Source organism: Muntiacus reevesi, chromosome 1 (genome assembly GCF_963930625.1).
Source record: "Muntiacus reevesi chromosome 1, mMunRee1.1, whole genome shotgun sequence".
Taxonomy (NCBI): domain Eukaryota; kingdom Metazoa; phylum Chordata; class Mammalia; order Artiodactyla; family Cervidae; genus Muntiacus; species Muntiacus reevesi.
The window spans coordinates 175,147,746-175,164,857 of NC_089249.1; the positions used below are offsets into that span (position 1 = coordinate 175,147,746).

The following is a 17,112-nucleotide window of genomic DNA, read 5'->3' on the forward strand; positions in this document are numbered from 1 at the left end:
AGATTTTCACTTACAGACAGATTAGAAATGTTAGCCCACATTAGCCTGAGAACACAAGTTGCCTAAGACTAAAAAAAAAAAAAAAAAAAAAATCAATAAAATTAGGTTGCTCTCATCTTGAAACATTCCTAGGAAGGTCCATTTTTCATTCTCTACTGAGACTCCTCTACAGGGAGTCATGGCCTTGCCAGGCAAAAATCCAGCAAGTGCCCGTGAGAATTCCTCCTAAGTGAGATCACGGGATGACTAAAACACATTAAAATGCAAAGAAGCTCTTTGCTATGCTTGGCCGCAGTTGCCCTCATGAAGAATAAAAGTAAAAGTCACTCAGTCGTGTCCGACTCTTTGCAACCCCATGGATTATACAGTCCATGGAATTCTCCTGACCAGGACACTGGAGTGGGTAGCCTTTCCCTTCTCCAGGGGATCTTCCCAACCCAGGGATCGAACCCAGGTCTCCCACATTGCAGGTGAATTCTTTACCAGCTGAGCTATAAGGGAAGCCCAAGAATACTGGAGTGGGTAGCCTATCCCTTCTCTAGCAGATCTTCCTGACCCAGGAATCAAACCGAGGTCTCCTGCATTGCAGGTGGATTCTTTACCAACTGAGCTACCAGGGAAACCTGAAGAATCAAAAGTATTTCTCAAATCTCAAAGTGTTTCCCCAACACAAGCCACTGGGGGGGAGGGAATTCTTTCCCCTCTCTTCCCTGATGTTTCACTAAAATTGGAACCTAACAACTACTTTTAGCCTATTTATTGCAACAAATTGAACTTCAGCTATGAAAGTGTGGATTAGAAGTTTTAAGGAAATAGAGAGGGGGAGAGAGGCTTTTGGAAGACCAGAGTGCTTGATGAGTGAGCATGCATTCATGCACCGTGGGTCATGCATCAAACATTCTTCCAGTGGTAAAGGTGAGGCGGGGAAGCTTGTTTCCGTGATATCCATCTTCATTAAGGACGGTGAATTGAACTGATTCAATTTGTAAGCTCATAGATCGCTATCATGTCTTTAAAAATAACTGCTCACTGAAAGCCATAATAACCAAGGGGTTTGGAGAACCACTTGCTTTTTATCTGCACACTCATCCCCTTACTGTGCTTCCCCACTGAAGGAATTCCTTAACGAGAGGAAAGGGTGAAGGCTCTACGCTGGTCAGCTTCAGATCATTTAGAAGTGGACCATCCGCTTGGGAAGGGAGGAGCCAGGCTACAGCTTGGTGGTTGGGAGGAGGGGGCTGGACTGGAGTCACCAGTGCGGACAGAACACTGGGACCTCATGAGAGGTCAGGACTGAGAAGTGAGCACCTTGGCCAAAAGCTCTGGCCAAAGACAGGTGGCCCCTGGTCCTGCAGTTTAAGTGACATATTCTTACTTTATGACAGTTTATGACACACAGTTGTATCACATGGCATTTTAAGTCATATCTTTGTTAAGTCAGGGTACGATGAAACTCAAAGTAAATTTAGTTGGTTGCTACAATTTCCATCATTTAAGAGTCTCATCTTAGTCTAACACAAAATAAATTTGCTTATTCTCCAAAGGCTCTGCCTGGAGACAGCACTATCACGTGTCTAACTCCCCACCCTCACCCTGCAGACCGCCCCATCACGTGTCTGTCTCTGCCCTATCACGTGTCTCCACCCTATCACGTGTCTGCCTCCCCACCCCCACCCTGCAGACCGCCCTATCACGTGTCTCCACCCTATCACGTGTCTGACTCCCCACCCCCACCCTGCAGACCGTCCTATCACGTGTGTGTCTCCCCCAGGTCGCGTGTCTGGCTCCCCCGCCTCGTACCTTCAGTGGTTCCAGTGAGGGTCCTGAGAGGCCCGAGCAAGCCGGGCAGCACGCCCTGCAAAGGGGCGGGTCGGAACTCGGTGGCAATGAACGCCAGGGAGGAATCGAAAGCGATCTCTTCCAGTTCAGCCTGGTCAGCCACCTTGTTCCCGACGGCGAAGGCCAGGATGCCGCTCCTCTTCAGCTCCTGCGCGGGCTGGCTGACCGCATCTAGGGACTTACCGCCTGTAACCAGCACCAGAAGCTTAGGGACCCCCTCGGCAGCCCGGTAGCCGGCCGCCTCCGTGAACAGGTTGTTCCGAACAAAATCCAGAGCGGAGCCCGTGTACAAGGCCGAGCCATCCAAGGGCTTCATTTTCCGCACGGCGTTTATGACCTCCCTCTTGCTGGGGTAGGTATTGAAATAAAACTCGGGCCTCACTGTGTCTGCATACTGAGCCAGTGCCACCTGGATGAGATCCTGTCTGATCTCCAGCCTCTGGATGACCTTGGCAATGAAGTCGCGGATTGCATTGAAGTTGGCCAGTCCCAGTTTGGAAGAGCCATCCACGAGGAAAACTATGTCCCTCTTGTTGACTTCAATGACTGTAGGTAGCAACGTGACAAGGTAAGTAGAATGGCCTGACCCATCACGGTCAACATGACTCTCTACATAGCCAGTTCCACCCACGGGAGCTCCTCGCCTCTTGCCAATGTCAAGTCTGTGGGAGCCCCTGAGGGGTTTATCCTGACTCACGGCCTTAGTAACAGCCGTGGCCTCCCCAACCCCCCTACCTTCTCTTAGTACGCTTTACAAAACTTAGTTGTTAAAAAATCAGTGTAGTTTTATTCACCACTTGTTTACTGTGTTGTCACTAAAAAAGTCAGAAAGCTCTCCTGCCATAAATCCATAGCTGGGGTTTTAGAGGCGAGAATGAAGCCATGGCTCAAGGAATTAAAGAAGTGATCGGTGTCTGCTCAGAGGGTCTTGTGTTTCACTACCTTGATTTCATAAACACCTATCACCAAGGGCAAAACTCGAAAGAGCACCAACACCCTATTTCCTTCATTTCTCTGGTCCATGCCTTGATGTTTTCAGACAAGGAGAAAAATACTAATTATTCAGCATCATAAACATATAAAAAGGAAATCAATGTCAAAACTAACAAGTGGCCCAGAAGTATTTTTAATTAAGACACCTGTATTGTGAAGTTCCCACGTTATGTGTTAAGGTTATGATAACTCAAAGACAAACCACAAAGCAAAAATGCCTCAACAAGATCACTGCCTCGAAGTGACTATGAACTTGTGGCCACCTGTTGTATCAACTCTCAGGCAGCTCGCCTGAATCTCGGAACCGAGGCTCGTATCAGACCTCAGCACCGGATCCAGACACTGGAGAAGGCCTCTGAGACTTGTAAGATGGCAAATGGTGCAAGCAGAGGCAGGTGTGTCTGCAACTTATTGAATGGTTATCTGAATGTGAGGCGGCCTCATTGTTCCATGCTGTCAGATGGATGGTGTGTAACATCTTAGTTTACTTAATGTTCGACTACGTTGACATTATTGGTCCAGAGTCTGTTCTTTAAGAGAAACATGTAAGGCGCCATATACACAAGGCATCCAGGGACAGGCACGTGAGGATCACCGCTTTGGCATTAGGTTGTGGTGTGAACAGTGTATCCCGAGTCCTCCAGCTCTCCGTGGAGGCTGCAGACATGTGAAGCCACATCCCCTGCCTCCTTCCTCTCCCTCTCTCCATAGGTGCCTAAAAGCCGTATTATAGCTGTGCGGGTAACCACGTGTGTGCCTTCTAGACACACGCGGACGTTGAGCACACCTGAACACACACACCGTCACACACGCCCCGTCTACACTGCAGGTGCGGGTGCTGAAGCATAAATGCAGAGCTTCCTGTCCTCACTAAGACGTATGAACATGGGAACAGATGCAGAGAAAGGCGGATTCCTTCACCTGCCGGTCACCAAGGTGACGCATCCCCTCTCCTCCCCTCCCCCCTGCTCCAGGAGGGGACTTCCTCTTCCTGTTGTGAGAGTTGGGGCCCCAACAGCTCTGTCTCCCCTCTTTCACATGGTTCTGGTGGGGCTGGTGAGCAAACCCCTTGCCGAGGTGACCCTGAAGGTCCTGTAACCAGTTGGCTGTAGCCCTCCCCTCCCTGTTGACTGACATCCGGCAGGACATCAAGTCCGCTTCCGCCCTCACAAGCCAGGACCGGAAGTGGTCATCTCTCTCTTGTTCCTAAGCAAAGTCTCCTCAAAGGTCCAGTCCCCGCAGCCCTTCCTTGGTGCTGTCTTCCTCTGCAACCACCTAGGGTGACTCAAGGCTACTCTTGGGCAGCTCTTTTCAGTGACTCAGGGGCCCCAACCTCCAATAAAGCAGATGCTCCACTGAGCAGAGCTTCACTGAGAAGACAGAAGCCCCTGGAGGACTCAGCCAAGCTGATGATGCTCACCCCCTAAACCAAAGGTTTTTCCAGGCTGCCAGGCATCAGGGAACTCCAGCCCACCTCCTCTCCACAGTTCTGGGCTGGGCCGGGCTCCCCCAGGTCGCAGGACGGACCACTTCCCTTGGCACCTTATTCCCGCTGCTTCTCTTCTGCTTCTGTCCTACAGTTTATCTGATGAGTCTTCCCTGGCCACTCTCCTACAGCTCTTCCCGTCCTTCTTTCCAAGTCAACCGCCTTTAATGTCTTCCTCTGCCATACTCTGGGAGTAGCTTTTTGATCTTTTGTGACCTGTCTCCCTGTTTCACTGTAACGAACCAGTGGCCACATCAGTCTGGTCCACCAGCACTGGGGTCTCCAGTGCTTGGCATGGTGTCCAGCACATACCTGATAGCCAAGAATATTTGTAGAACATTTACAAATGAATCACAGAGATTAAAGATGATTTTGTAAGTGAGGAGAAAGCTAGGGAAAGCTGACATGAGGGCCTGGATTGCCATGGATTAAGAATGAACCTGAAACTTCACCTGGAATGGAAATATCCTTTCATCCTTTGTCATCAGTTCAAAAAACTGGAACCCAGACAGGCTGTGTGACCTGCCCAGGATCACACAGCTGGGTAACGTAAGACCCAGTACCAAAGGTCCAGTCTGCTGCAATGGCGCTTCCTGAGTATTTACAAAACCTATGCAAGTTGTTCATTTGTTTCCAAAAGCATGCCAGTTCAGGGAAAAAACCTTAAGATATTATATTTCAATCAGACAGGTGTCTCGAAATATCAAGAGAATTTTCAGGATGTAATTTGCACCAAATCTTAATTTACCTTACCCACCAATATGCCTAATACCACTAGCAATACAGTCTCTGACAGACAGATGAGGTTACCAGTGGTGGGAGTTGGTGCACCTGAGTCCGTCAGACTTTTGCCTGCCATTGCATCAAGAGCCACTGGGTTCTTACTTAAATTTTGAAACATACCTCCCACCTCCCACATTTGTGAAATGTATTTTGTTATATGGCTTGACTAGTTTTATGTTTCTTTACATGATCCCAATCGGACCCTTTTGCCAAAGGCCTGCCATCCGAGTGTAGAATCTCTCCATCAATAGAATTCCTCTTCAGTTGAACAAGAGGAGGGGAAAAAAATGTTTTCATACATACCCCCAAGTGAGAGGTTTCTTATTTCTTACTTCCAGAAGTGCCACTCCTGCTACCCATTACAAAAGTGACTTTGGGGAGACAGTTCTCAGAAGCCAGCACAGTCTAACAGGCTGATTTTCAGAGCTCAACCCTGTTATTCTGCAGTAATTTTCTCATAATTGCAGTGATCCGCTGAGACCCACTTTTCAGGCGACTGCAATAGAGTAGATCACACCTGCATGTGTGTGCTCACTCAGTCATATCTGACACTTTGCAACCTCATGGACTGTAGCCCGCCAGGCTCCTCTGTCCATGGAATTCTCCATGGAATTCTTATTCCATTTAAATAAACAAGACTACTGGTGAGGGTTGTCATTTTCTCCTCCCGGGGATCTTTCCCACCCTGGGATTGAACCTGTCTTTCTTCTGTCTCCTGCACTGGTAGGTGGATTCTTTACCACTGAGCCACCTGGGAAGCCCATGATAAGTAGATGGTATGATGATGTTGCCATAGGATCGCAAAGAGTCGGACATGACTGAGTGACTGAAATGAATGAATGAATGAATGAATGATGATGTTGAATAACCTCAAAGTTAACAGGTTTGTTGAATTAGCCAGGAAAGCACACTTTCTTGATAACTTGTGCTCCAATAAGAGCTGTCCATGCACTCACAGATCTTCGGGGTTTTTGTGGAACACCGCAACCATCCCAGACACCACATCCAAGAACTAGCTCATCTAGGAAGGACTGAACCATGGGTACTTACAGGTTCTCCCGAGGCGAATCATTCTGCAAGGCCCCCGCCTGACTCCTACAGAACCACACACAGAACACCCACTACCACACAGATAGTGAGAAAAGCATACGTACCTTGGGTGACAATGGTTGGCGGTTGCAAGACAATGTGCCTTTGGGCCACGCCAACAATGTACGGCAGTAATTGTTCCTGGACGTCCCCAAGGCTACGGAATTCCGGGACAATAAACACCAGGTTGTCATTGGTAGCTATGTGCTGAAGCTCTGCCTTGGAGGCGGCCTGGGCTCCGAGGCCGAACGAGAAAACGCTAGCCTGCTTCAGTGCTATGACCCCGTCTCGGATCTCATCACTAGAAGGCCCAGCACTTATGAGGACCAGCACCTGGGGAACCCCTTCCTCCACTCGGCTGCCCCCTGCCCGGGTGAAGTGATTCTCCACCACGAAATCCAGGGCAAGGCCAACATTGGCCAGTTCTCCACCAATGAACCCCAGGGCCTTCACTGCATCCAGGACCTGAGCCTTGGTGGAGTAGCTGTTCAAGGAGAACATGGTTCTGGGCTCATCGCTATACTGTACCACCCCCACTCGGATCTGCTGAGTTCCAATTGACAGTCTCTCAAGGAGATTTACAAGGAAGTCGAGAATGACTGCGAAATTGACACTTCCGGTGTTGTTTGATCCATCAATAAGGAAAATAATGTCAGCAGAGTCTTGTGCTTTAAAAGAGAGAAATGCAAAAAATGTGAAAGCATTAGAACAAGTGATCACATGCATCGTTCGGTGTTCTGACATGTTTCTTGAGAAACCAATAAGAAACACGAAATATGGACAAACAAAACACATGTTGATTAAGGAACGTGAAATTCTGTTTTAGTTCTGCATTCTGAATGGATAAGAGGCAACTTCTTAACAGAAATGATGGTGTTCAGTAGGGGCATTTATTTAATAGCAAATTTTCCTCTGCACCATCTTTGTAGTTAAATTTCAAAAAATCATGTTTACTTTTCTGGGAGAAGTCTTGGGTATATTCTGAAATTTTCTACTGAATTTGGAGGGAACAGAACTGTGTCTTACCTGACCTACAGGAGAAAATAAAGGACTACATGAACAAAGGTCTAAAGATGATTTCGAATTTGGGGACATTTCTGTTATAATCCTCAAGTGATCACAAGGATTTTCTTTGTCCAAATCCACAGCACAAAACAAAATCTCAGATTTAGGCTTTGGTGACTCATTGTCCCAGTATGTTAAATACTTCATTCCTCGAGCAACCATTGTTTATGCTTTGCTTTTCTTTAGAAACCAAAATGGCTATGAACCTTCCACTTCAGAAATATGAAAGAAAGAACTCAAACCACATCCCCAGTTTTTATTCAAAAATACTCGATATATTTTGGGTTAATTTTCTTTTCTCAAATGATGTTTTCATTGTGTAAAACTCAAATGCAGGCCTGGGGTTGGGATGAGTGTTCTCTTCATTTATTTTTGCCTTTGCCTCTATATTCAATCACAAAATGCAGAACAATGTTAAGCAGAGTGATATGAAACCAGTCATGACATAATTATCCAACCTTATTTTTATGACGTCCTAGACCAACTGCCTGACAGGACCATGGGTATCTAGGCGACCTAGAATCAGAATTAGCTCTGGGCTTTGACAAATGGACATAAAAAAGGCTGACCGAGACCTCTCTTCTCCTCCCAATGGCAAACAAGAAACGTCCATTCTGTGACTGAGAATGGGAGTTTCATAAGAGCACTGAGCAAGGAATTGCAATCAATAAACTACCAACCTGGGTGGAATATTTCAAAGTCTCAGCTAGAACGTTTAAATCAGTTTAAATCAGCCTGATTTAAACCATAGGAAAAGCAAAATTATTGTAGCAAGTGTTTTTTTAAAAACTTAAGTGTGTGTTAGGAATAGGCAGAGATTTTATGTAAGCATAGACAGTATTTATAGTCTGGATTGTAGGAAGCTATATTTGGAGTATAATTGTACTATATGTAAACTCATTCATTCTGAAATTTGTAATGACAGTGAACATTTTACATGTAAAATTAATTCTTCCTGGTACTAACAAAATTCCTTTTATTTCCAAGTGGAAACAGAATGCAAATCTTGTCTCATGAAATTAAAGAGTTTACTGCAGTGAGATGTTCTTGTCCAAGCTTTCTGCTTGGGTAAAATGAACCAGGAATGGCTGGAATTAGGATTACTGGAATCAGAACTGGTCTTTTTCTCTGCTTATAGGCATGAAACTCCTAATAGCAATTTTGCAGAGGAATTCCTTGCATAGGGAAAGATACTAGTGTGGAAATATCTAGTAAGATCATGTAAGATATTAACTTAGCCTTTGCTAAGAACTCCAGAGCATTTTACTCATCGGTGGAACCACAAGGTTCCCGAGGGATCTTGGGGAGGATGTGGCCCCAGCAGTGTGAATTACACTGCAGGCTATAACGATGGCTCCCTTTGTCCCAGGAGTTCCAGGCTCTGCAAACCATACCACAAAATTCCTCAACACTGCCCAGACCTAAGCCAGTGACCTTGAGGGACAAAGGAAGATTCACCCCTTACTCACCAAACCAAGACCTTTTCAGAAAGGACTAACTCTGAGCCTAAGATCAATAAAAGAAAAATGACCCCTAAATTACAGGATGACTCACTCCTTGTTAATTTATTACTTCCTTTTTGATTGCAGTTCACAATAGAATAAATAAGATAAACAAACACTGAGGGAAAACCCTTGAGTGTTGTCTTCTAAAAAGCTGAACAGCAGCAGGTCATAGAAAAATGTTGGATAATTTGTCATCACTGAAAAAACAACGTTGTTCTCTTATGCACATGATGGGACACACACAAGGGCATGCTGTTATCCAGGAGAGCTGAAGCCTCAAACAGACACGCGTTCACGGGTTCTTGTATACAGCAAGGCACCCCAGGGGCCAGTATTAACTCTCAGAGAAATCAGATCTTCCTAAAATTTAACATATGACACTGTCTGGTTTTCTGCTTTTATGGCTCATGTATTAGTATCACACTCTCAGTGGCATTTTCTATGGAAAAGTTTCAAAACATCCATGGAAAAATTGAAGGCGCTTTCAACATTGTTGGAAACACTTTTCCTGAGCACACTGGTGTGGGCACGATGCCCCCTTTAGCTAGTGGGATGCTCCTTTTTTCAAGAAAAATATAAAAGATCATATTTGTATTTCCTGTGCAAACACAAAATCTCGGGTAGGTTTTGCTAGTTTTCTAAATCTTTGTTTTGTAAAGAAAAGAAAACTTGTCCTCACTGAAGGTAGGTCACCTTTTTGGCTTTTGTTATAGTAAAGCTTTTATATCTTACGTCCGTCTATAAAAAGGATTTTTAAAAGTACAACTTTCAGGGATTGCTTGAGTAGAGTTCATTAAGAACAGTGGTGATCATATGTACATTGGTGGGGGAAAGTTACGTAGTGGATAGAAAGTGGAACGAAATGGCCCTAACTTATTAGCTTATCTTCATAACGGCTTCCTGACTACCTTTTCCAAAAACTTTAAGAAAGGAATTTTTTTTTCTGCTGTGGATTACGCAGTGGAACATGATACAAGAGAAATTGCAGAGTAAAGTTAATTAGAAAAGACAATATAAATGGATTAATATTCCACCCTGGAGCTGCTAGTGGCTTGGGCACTAGAAGACAGAGATGCTTTCTTGGCATAAAAACAAAGGTTTTGTCATCTGTGTGGAAAGAGACTATGTTGATAGGCTTATTTTGCATTAATGTGGTAATCTAATTGTTTTTATCCATTTATATAATGGTTAAACATAAAGGCAAACTCATCCACCCATTTTCCTGAATTGGCCAAAACATCAATAAAGAGAAGATGTTCCATTTCTCTCCTAATCCTCTTCATTGATTTTGACATGGATGAGTTATATTCAGAAATGCAATGGTTAGTGAATTATTGATGCTGAAAACATTGTAGCGAATGCAGAAGATCATTAGATTTGCTATCTTGTAATCTCCTTGTAACCTGCAATGTTTGGTTTGGGGTGCTCTCAGAGTCCCACCTTCTTTCCTGTAATCTGGCAGAATTGACTCTAATGTCACAACGCAGAGGTGAGACACATCATTTGAAGTAGGGAATGATCTTCAGGTTTAATGCAAATTATCCAGGCTGTCCCTCACTACTCTCTTAGAAGTAGACCCACTGGTAGTGCCGTGAGTCCTTCCACCCCTATCAAAGCTGACATCACAGGTAACTACTGGGGAAACCATCTTATGCACAACTTCTGGAACAAAATTAACTCAGCTTACTCTACACTCCTACACACCACTGCGTCTCCCGCTTTGTCATCTCTTATTGAAATGACTGATGCCAGCTCAAGCTGAACTCTCCCAGCTTCTTCCCTTTCCACTTCAATGTCTTAGCTACATGACCCCTTTCTTCTCCTTTCCCTTCATCCTGGGGGACACACATCTCTTCTTCTGGAGCTCATCTCAGTAAGAGGCCCTTGGTTCCACCCTAACTTTCTGCCCATTCTCCTAGAATTCCCTCCACCCTGCCTGTTGCTGATGAGGAAACTTAGCCCTGGGTACTGGTCAAAATCACAGTGGTGCAACACGTGAAATTTACCTGTGGATTCCTTCCCTGTGAGTCACTTAGCACTGGCAAGAAAGCTAATGGGGGTGACTGGTTAAGTAACTTGCCAGACAATTCGTTTTCTGCATGTCACTGGACATGAACACACATCCAGGACTCACAGAGTGACACTGACGAGGACCGCTGGAATCAGAGGCATCTCTGTGGGTACAACGATGGTGACAGTGTGGAGGAGAAGTGAGAAAACCCCATCCAGACCCAACACATAAGGGACTTCAGCTCCTGTACTCAATTCCTACAAAATAGATTGGGGCTGGATCATCTCTAAGGCTTCCAAGAGCCAACTCACTGGAAAAGACCCTGATGCTGGGAAAGATTGAGGGCAGGAGGCGAAGGGGACAACAGAGGATGAGATGGTTGGATGGCATCACCGACTCAATGGACATGAGTTTGAGCAAACTCTGGGAGATGATGAAAGACAGGAAAGCCTGGCATGCCACAGTCTATGGGGTCGCAAAGAGTCAGACACAACTGAGCAACTGAACAACAAATCTCTAAGGCTTCTCACAGTTCTGAGGCCATCAAGTCTTTGAAATAAATTTCATAGTGTCAAAGAGAGGAGCTCTATGTGGATTTACTGGACCCAAAAATGGATGCCCTTTTCCTCCCTCACTTGAGCTCTTTCAGACCCTGAGCTTTCTTTAAAGGAAGCAGACTCTTTCCCAGGAGCAAATGGAGGGACTTTTGTCAAAGTCCTGCCCAGCCACACTGAGGCTTTTTGTCCAAGAAGCACTGCTTGTGGGGTCATAATATCAGGATGTGTTCTTTTTGGGAGTTGGAATATTGTTTCAAAGGCAGAACTCCTCTTGGAGGGAGTGAATACTCTATATTGGAAGGGGACTACCGAGAATATTCAAACCTTTGTTTTTAGGCCTGTGAACAGGCATCTCTTCCCTAATCCACCCCACCGCCTTTTAGCGAGAGGATTGCCTTAATGCCAGCGGTTGCCAAGCTTATCTCCAGAAGAAGAGCGAGGCAGGCAGCAGGTTGGTGGCGTTGCCGTTACCTGTGATGTCTTTGGGGGTCTCTGTGCCTCCAGCCCTTCCTGGAGTCATGGATGAACGCACACAGGCCACTACGTTTCCTACTATGCCATGAAGGGAGGTAAAATTCTCTAGGTTGAAAACATGCATATTGAGCGGTTCACTTGCTATTTCTTTTAAGGCTCCTTCATCTGCATCCTCAACTCCAATTGCAAACACGTTAACATCAGCAGACTTAAGTTCCGCTGAGGGCAGAGCAAGGCCGTCCTCCGAGTGTCCATGGGTTAACACTACGATAACCTGAGGGACTCCGTCACTGGCCCGGCTTCCGGCAGCCTCAGTGAGGTGGTTCTGCATTACGTATGCTAATCCTTTTCCAGTCTGATTGCTGCCCCCAATATAAGACATGTTGGAAACATGGGAGAGGACTTCTTGTTTAGAACGATACGTATTGAACAGGAACTCGGTATGTGGGTTGCCGTTGAACTGGACCAGAGCAAAACGGAAATCATTGTCTCCCACCGCTAAAGATTCTATAACATCATATAGAAACTCTCGAACAAGTTGGAAATGTTCCTTGCCAATGCTCCAAGAGGAATCCACTAGAAATATTATATCGGCAGCGGCACCATTTTTGACATCTTTAAAAGAAGACATTGGTTTAGATGTTTCTCCTGTTCAAGAAATGACCTCCCATCAATGCAAAGCCTTCCACAACTCACTCAGTTTCTAGGGTGCTGTGACTAAATAATTTTCGCCTCATGTGCGAGGCAGGTGGGGACACTGACTTACCTGAGACACAGGGACCTGGACACACAGACTCAGCAGCTGCTGGGGCCCAGTCATTGGCCCAAGTTCCATACATGATGACTGCCACACATGAACCAGTAGCAGGTTCCAGAATGGGGACAAACATACCCTGGGGTGTCCTTTACCTCTAGGTGATTCTTTGTGGCAATTGGAACCCCAAGACCCACCTGATCAGACAGGAAGGATATCCTACTGCAGATAACCAAACATCACCTTAGAAGTTCATTCTTCAGTCTGGGGCCTTGGCAGAATGGAATACTGAAACATACTACTGTTTTTACCTGATCTAGTCTCCCATGCTTTGGGTAATTTGCAAGAAAAATAAATGTCATGAATACATCTTAAGTGAAGAAGACTTGTATAATTGTAGCGAAGGGAAAAGGCTTGATTTTTGTTTGTTTCTCTGTTTGCTGAGACTCCCTAGCAGGAAGAAAGGTACCCTAACTCAATACAACATTTTCAGAGCCATCTGAGCCCTCTGATATGTTTAGCAGTATTCACCCCTTTCAAAGATGAAGCCAGGTCTCTCAAAAGTAGGAGCAGGAGGCTCCAGGTTCCAGGCTGAGTGGCTGGGGAGTGCCCTCCTGTCCTGGGCCAGACTGGCTGGGCACAGCAGACTCCTGGACTCTACTTACCTGGGGCTGACCTGATGCCCCAACCCATGCTCCCCTGGCATTGGGGTGGTCCTCAGCACCCTGCTAAGAACTACCAGATCTGGAGGAAGTACCCCATCAACTCAAGGAGAGGGACCCAAGTCAAACCTTCCAAGCTCATAAACCATAAACCATTTCTCATTTTTCCAAAACTCTGCAAGTTCTTAATAAGATTAGGTAGGATCTACTTTTAACATAGTTTCAGGAAACTGATTTTTTAAAGATTTGATGATTCTAAATAAAAAATGTCTTTCTGTGTCCAGAGTGAGAGAGAAAGACTGGTATTTATTTTTGTATTTATTTTTTTTTCAGGGAATATAATTTTTACTCTTAATCATTGTCTTCTCCGGGATGTATGTGCTGAGACACAACCAGTGCCAGAAATGTGGAAAAGCTCTTCCGATGGTAAAATATTTTCAACCCACAAACTTTCTGCTCACACCCAATGTAAAAACAAACCACTTGCAACCCACCACCAAGATATCAAACCCAAGTTTCAGTTTAAAAAATGTCTCTCTCTCTCACTTGGATAAAGAGGAGCTGAGAAAGTCTGTAAAATAAACAAACACCCTGTAATCAATAGCTTGGCTTTCTCTTCAAAGCCTATCTAAGCTCTCTCTCCAGCTCATGATGTCTGAGATCTAAAACAGAGAACACTGTCCCTCTTAATACAATGAAGAGGTGATTCTGGATCTTACCTGGCTGTTGTTGACCACGAGTAAAAGAGAAGCCTGAGAAAAAGAGGCAAAAAATGGCCGCTAAGGGCAAATGCCGATGTTTCCTCATTTTGATTGTGTCTAAGCACCAAGTGAGAACCTACGAGAGAAAATAGGGTAGATGAGAACCGTCAGGTTTTGACTCTCCAGTTACTAATGAGTGAATCAAGGACTTATCCTTTGGGTGAAAAATAGTTTCAGCTAAACATAGACATGGAGTCTCTGAATCTGGTGACTGTAGGCCATAGCTAAAAATCTGTTCAGTTCAACCATTTTTTCCTCTCAAGGCAGGCAACAATAGCATATCACAAAACATGTGGCAGAATGACAAAGGGTGGGGAGGAAGGGCACCCAGAGGCACAAAGGGCAGGTTGGCGATGCCCAGCCTATCAGTCACGTCTACAGGAATCCCACTGGGAAGCTCCAATTCATGGAGAGAATGGGCTTTGTTAGAATCCCAGTGTGCGCAGAAATACACCCACAGCAGCTGGGCCCATTTCGAATCATGCCTTTTTTCTCCGTTACTATTTACCACTTTTCCTTCAACAAAAACCTGCTGTGTGCCCAACACCAGTCGCAGAGTGGAGCATGTCCAGAGATACTGGATAGAGATACTGAATTAGCAAGACTGAAGCCAGTCCTGAGGGCTGACAGCCTCACAGCGTGGTGTCCCTGCAAACTTGACATCCATCCAGCCAGGTTCATGTCTGGACGGGCACAGTAGCCTGTGGCACCCTCCCTTGAAGCAAATACCACCCTCTTCCCACCCCACACCTGATGGCAACCCCCCCCCCCACCTGTCAACTTCATCACCCTCCAGTCTCCAGTGAGCTCAGCTCGAGGGTCTAAGCTTTTCCTTACGACCCTCCAAAGAACAGGCCTAGGTCTTCTCTGTTTAGGTCCCCTTGCAGGACATCACCTCTTTTCTCTTCCCCTTGACCCAAGGCTCTGGTTTCCCCTGATTCTTTCTCAGGTCATGGCTATCTGACCGGTGCAGTTTCACAGGACCCCATGCTTGGTGTGGTGGTTTGGTGTTGCTTAAAAGTCTTAACAACTTCAGGGCAAAGACCCTTCATGTTCACTTTGCACCGAGCCCACAGATTCTGGAGCTGGTCCTTGCTGTATCTATGCATGTGAGTCAATGACTCTTCTTACCCCTACCCAGACTTGTCAGGGGTTCCCTGGTCAGAGGCTTGGGTAGAGGCATTAAAGTGGAGGGGTGTGCCAATCAAAATTATTGATTTTTTTTTTCATTCTTTCAAGTAGATATATTGAAATTGCAGACAAAAACCAACCAAACCAAAAATTCTTATAAAGGAGTTTGGGAAGACAGGTACACATGGCTATACTCAAAATGAACAACCAACAAGGACCCACTGCGCAGCACGGGGGACCCTGCCCAAAGCCACGCAGCAGCCTGGAGGGGAGGGGGGCGGAGCCTAGGGCAGCGTCTTCAGCAGATGATGCTGGGAAAACTCTATGTCCACATGCAACAACAAAAAAAAGGAAGCTGGATCCTTACCTCACACCACTTACAAAGAACTAACTCAAAATGGATTAAAAATCTAAACATGCATGTCCCCCTGCTGTTCACTCAAAACCATCACAACACTGTCAATTGGCCACACTCCAACACAAAATAAAAAGTTAAACAAAAATGACAAAAAGAAACACATGGAATACTAATCCTCATATTCTCAATAATTTTCTTTAAAAATGTGCTGTTTATAAAAGGGGAGGAAATTCTCACCATGGGAGTCAGGGTCAGCCTCCTACAATAGGATCTCTATTATTTTTTTATTGTACTTCGTTTCAAGAAATACTATTTGATATTGAAAATTATGTAGTATAGACTATAGTCAAGTGCAGAATCCAATTTGGTTTAAGAAATATGAATATATTTAATCTGGACAGATTTATAGTTCATATTTAGAATTTGAAGATTTAGAAGTTGGCTTTGTTAATTACAATATAAAAAGGTAATCATCATCAGTATGAATCAAAATCAAAAACTTCTCTCTCTGTGGCATTTTTTGGAGAAATAGAAAAGATATCCTAAAACTTATATGGAATTTGAAAGAACCCAGAAAAGTCATAGCAATCTTGAGAAAGGGAAAAAATAGAGCTGGAGACCTCACAGTTCCTGATTTCAAGTCATATTACAAACTACAGTAATCAAAGCAGTATGGGATTGGAATCAGACAGACATATCAACCAGTGGAATAAAATAAAGATCCCATAAATAAACCCTCAAGTATATGGTCAAGTCAGTTTCTGTAGAGGTGCCAATACTACATAATGGGGACAGGATAGTCTCTTCAACAAATGATGCTGGGAAAACTGTATATCCATATGCAAAAAAAAAAAAGAACTAAAAATGGATTAAAAATCTAAATGTAAGACCTGAGACCATTAAACTTTCAGAAGATATAGGAGGAAAATCTTCATACCATCAGATTTGGTAATGACTTTTTCCATTTGATACCACAAGCACAGACAACAAGAGCAAGAACAGACAAACGGTACTATATTGTTGTTTAGTCACCAAATCATGTCTGGCTCTTTGCAACCCCTGGAGTGTAGCCCACCAGGCTCCTCTGTCCATGGGATTTCCCAGGCAAGAGTACTTGAGTGGGTTGCCATTTCCTTCTCCAGGGGATCTTCCTTACCTAGGGATCAAACCCACATCTCCTGCATTGCAGGTGATTCTTAGCCACTGAGCCACCAGGAAAGCCCAAATGAGAGACCAAATGGTACTATATCAAACTTTAAAACTTCTACACAGCAAAGGAAACAATCAACAGAGTGAATAGGCAACCTACAGAATAGGAGAAAACGTTTGCAAACCATATAACTGATAAGGGGTTCATATCAGGAATATATAAAGAGCACCCACAACTTTATAATGATAAAAACAAACTCTGATTTAAAAATAAAGGACTGGAAAAGACATTTCTCCAAAGAAGACATACAAATGGCCAGTAAGAATATGGAAAAATACTCAGCATCAGAGAAATGAAAATCAAAACCACAGTGAGATGATATCTCACACCCATTGAGATGGCCACTGTCAAAAAGATAGTAAGCAAGTGTTGATGAGAATGCAGAAATACTGGAACTCTTAGGCAATGTGAATGTAAAATGTTGCAGCCACTAT

General features: G+C 44.7%; 1 protein-coding gene across 6 annotated transcripts in view; it reads right to left on the minus strand.

Annotated features, from left to right (window-relative positions):
• COL6A3 (collagen type VI alpha 3 chain) overlaps nt 1–17,112 on the minus strand; it is a 90,143-nt gene that overhangs the window by 58,334 nt on the left and 14,697 nt on the right. For 2 of the 6 annotated variants that reach the window (XM_065917027.1, XM_065917028.1), the window contains 4 exons: nt 13,938–14,055; nt 11,800–12,417; nt 6,256–6,858; nt 1,801–2,385 (listed from right to left, as the gene is read on the minus strand). In XM_065917027.1, the coding sequence (XP_065773099.1) occupies nt 1,801–2,385; nt 6,256–6,858; nt 11,800–12,417; nt 13,938–14,025 (1,894 nt within the window). In that variant the 5' untranslated portion in view covers nt 14,026–14,055. Of the gene's footprint in view, nt 1–1,800; nt 2,386–6,255; nt 6,859–11,799; nt 12,418–13,937; nt 14,056–17,112 lie in introns of those variants that run through there. The other 4 variants (XM_065917030.1, XM_065917032.1, XM_065917029.1 and 1 more) reach the window with 3 other exon arrangements.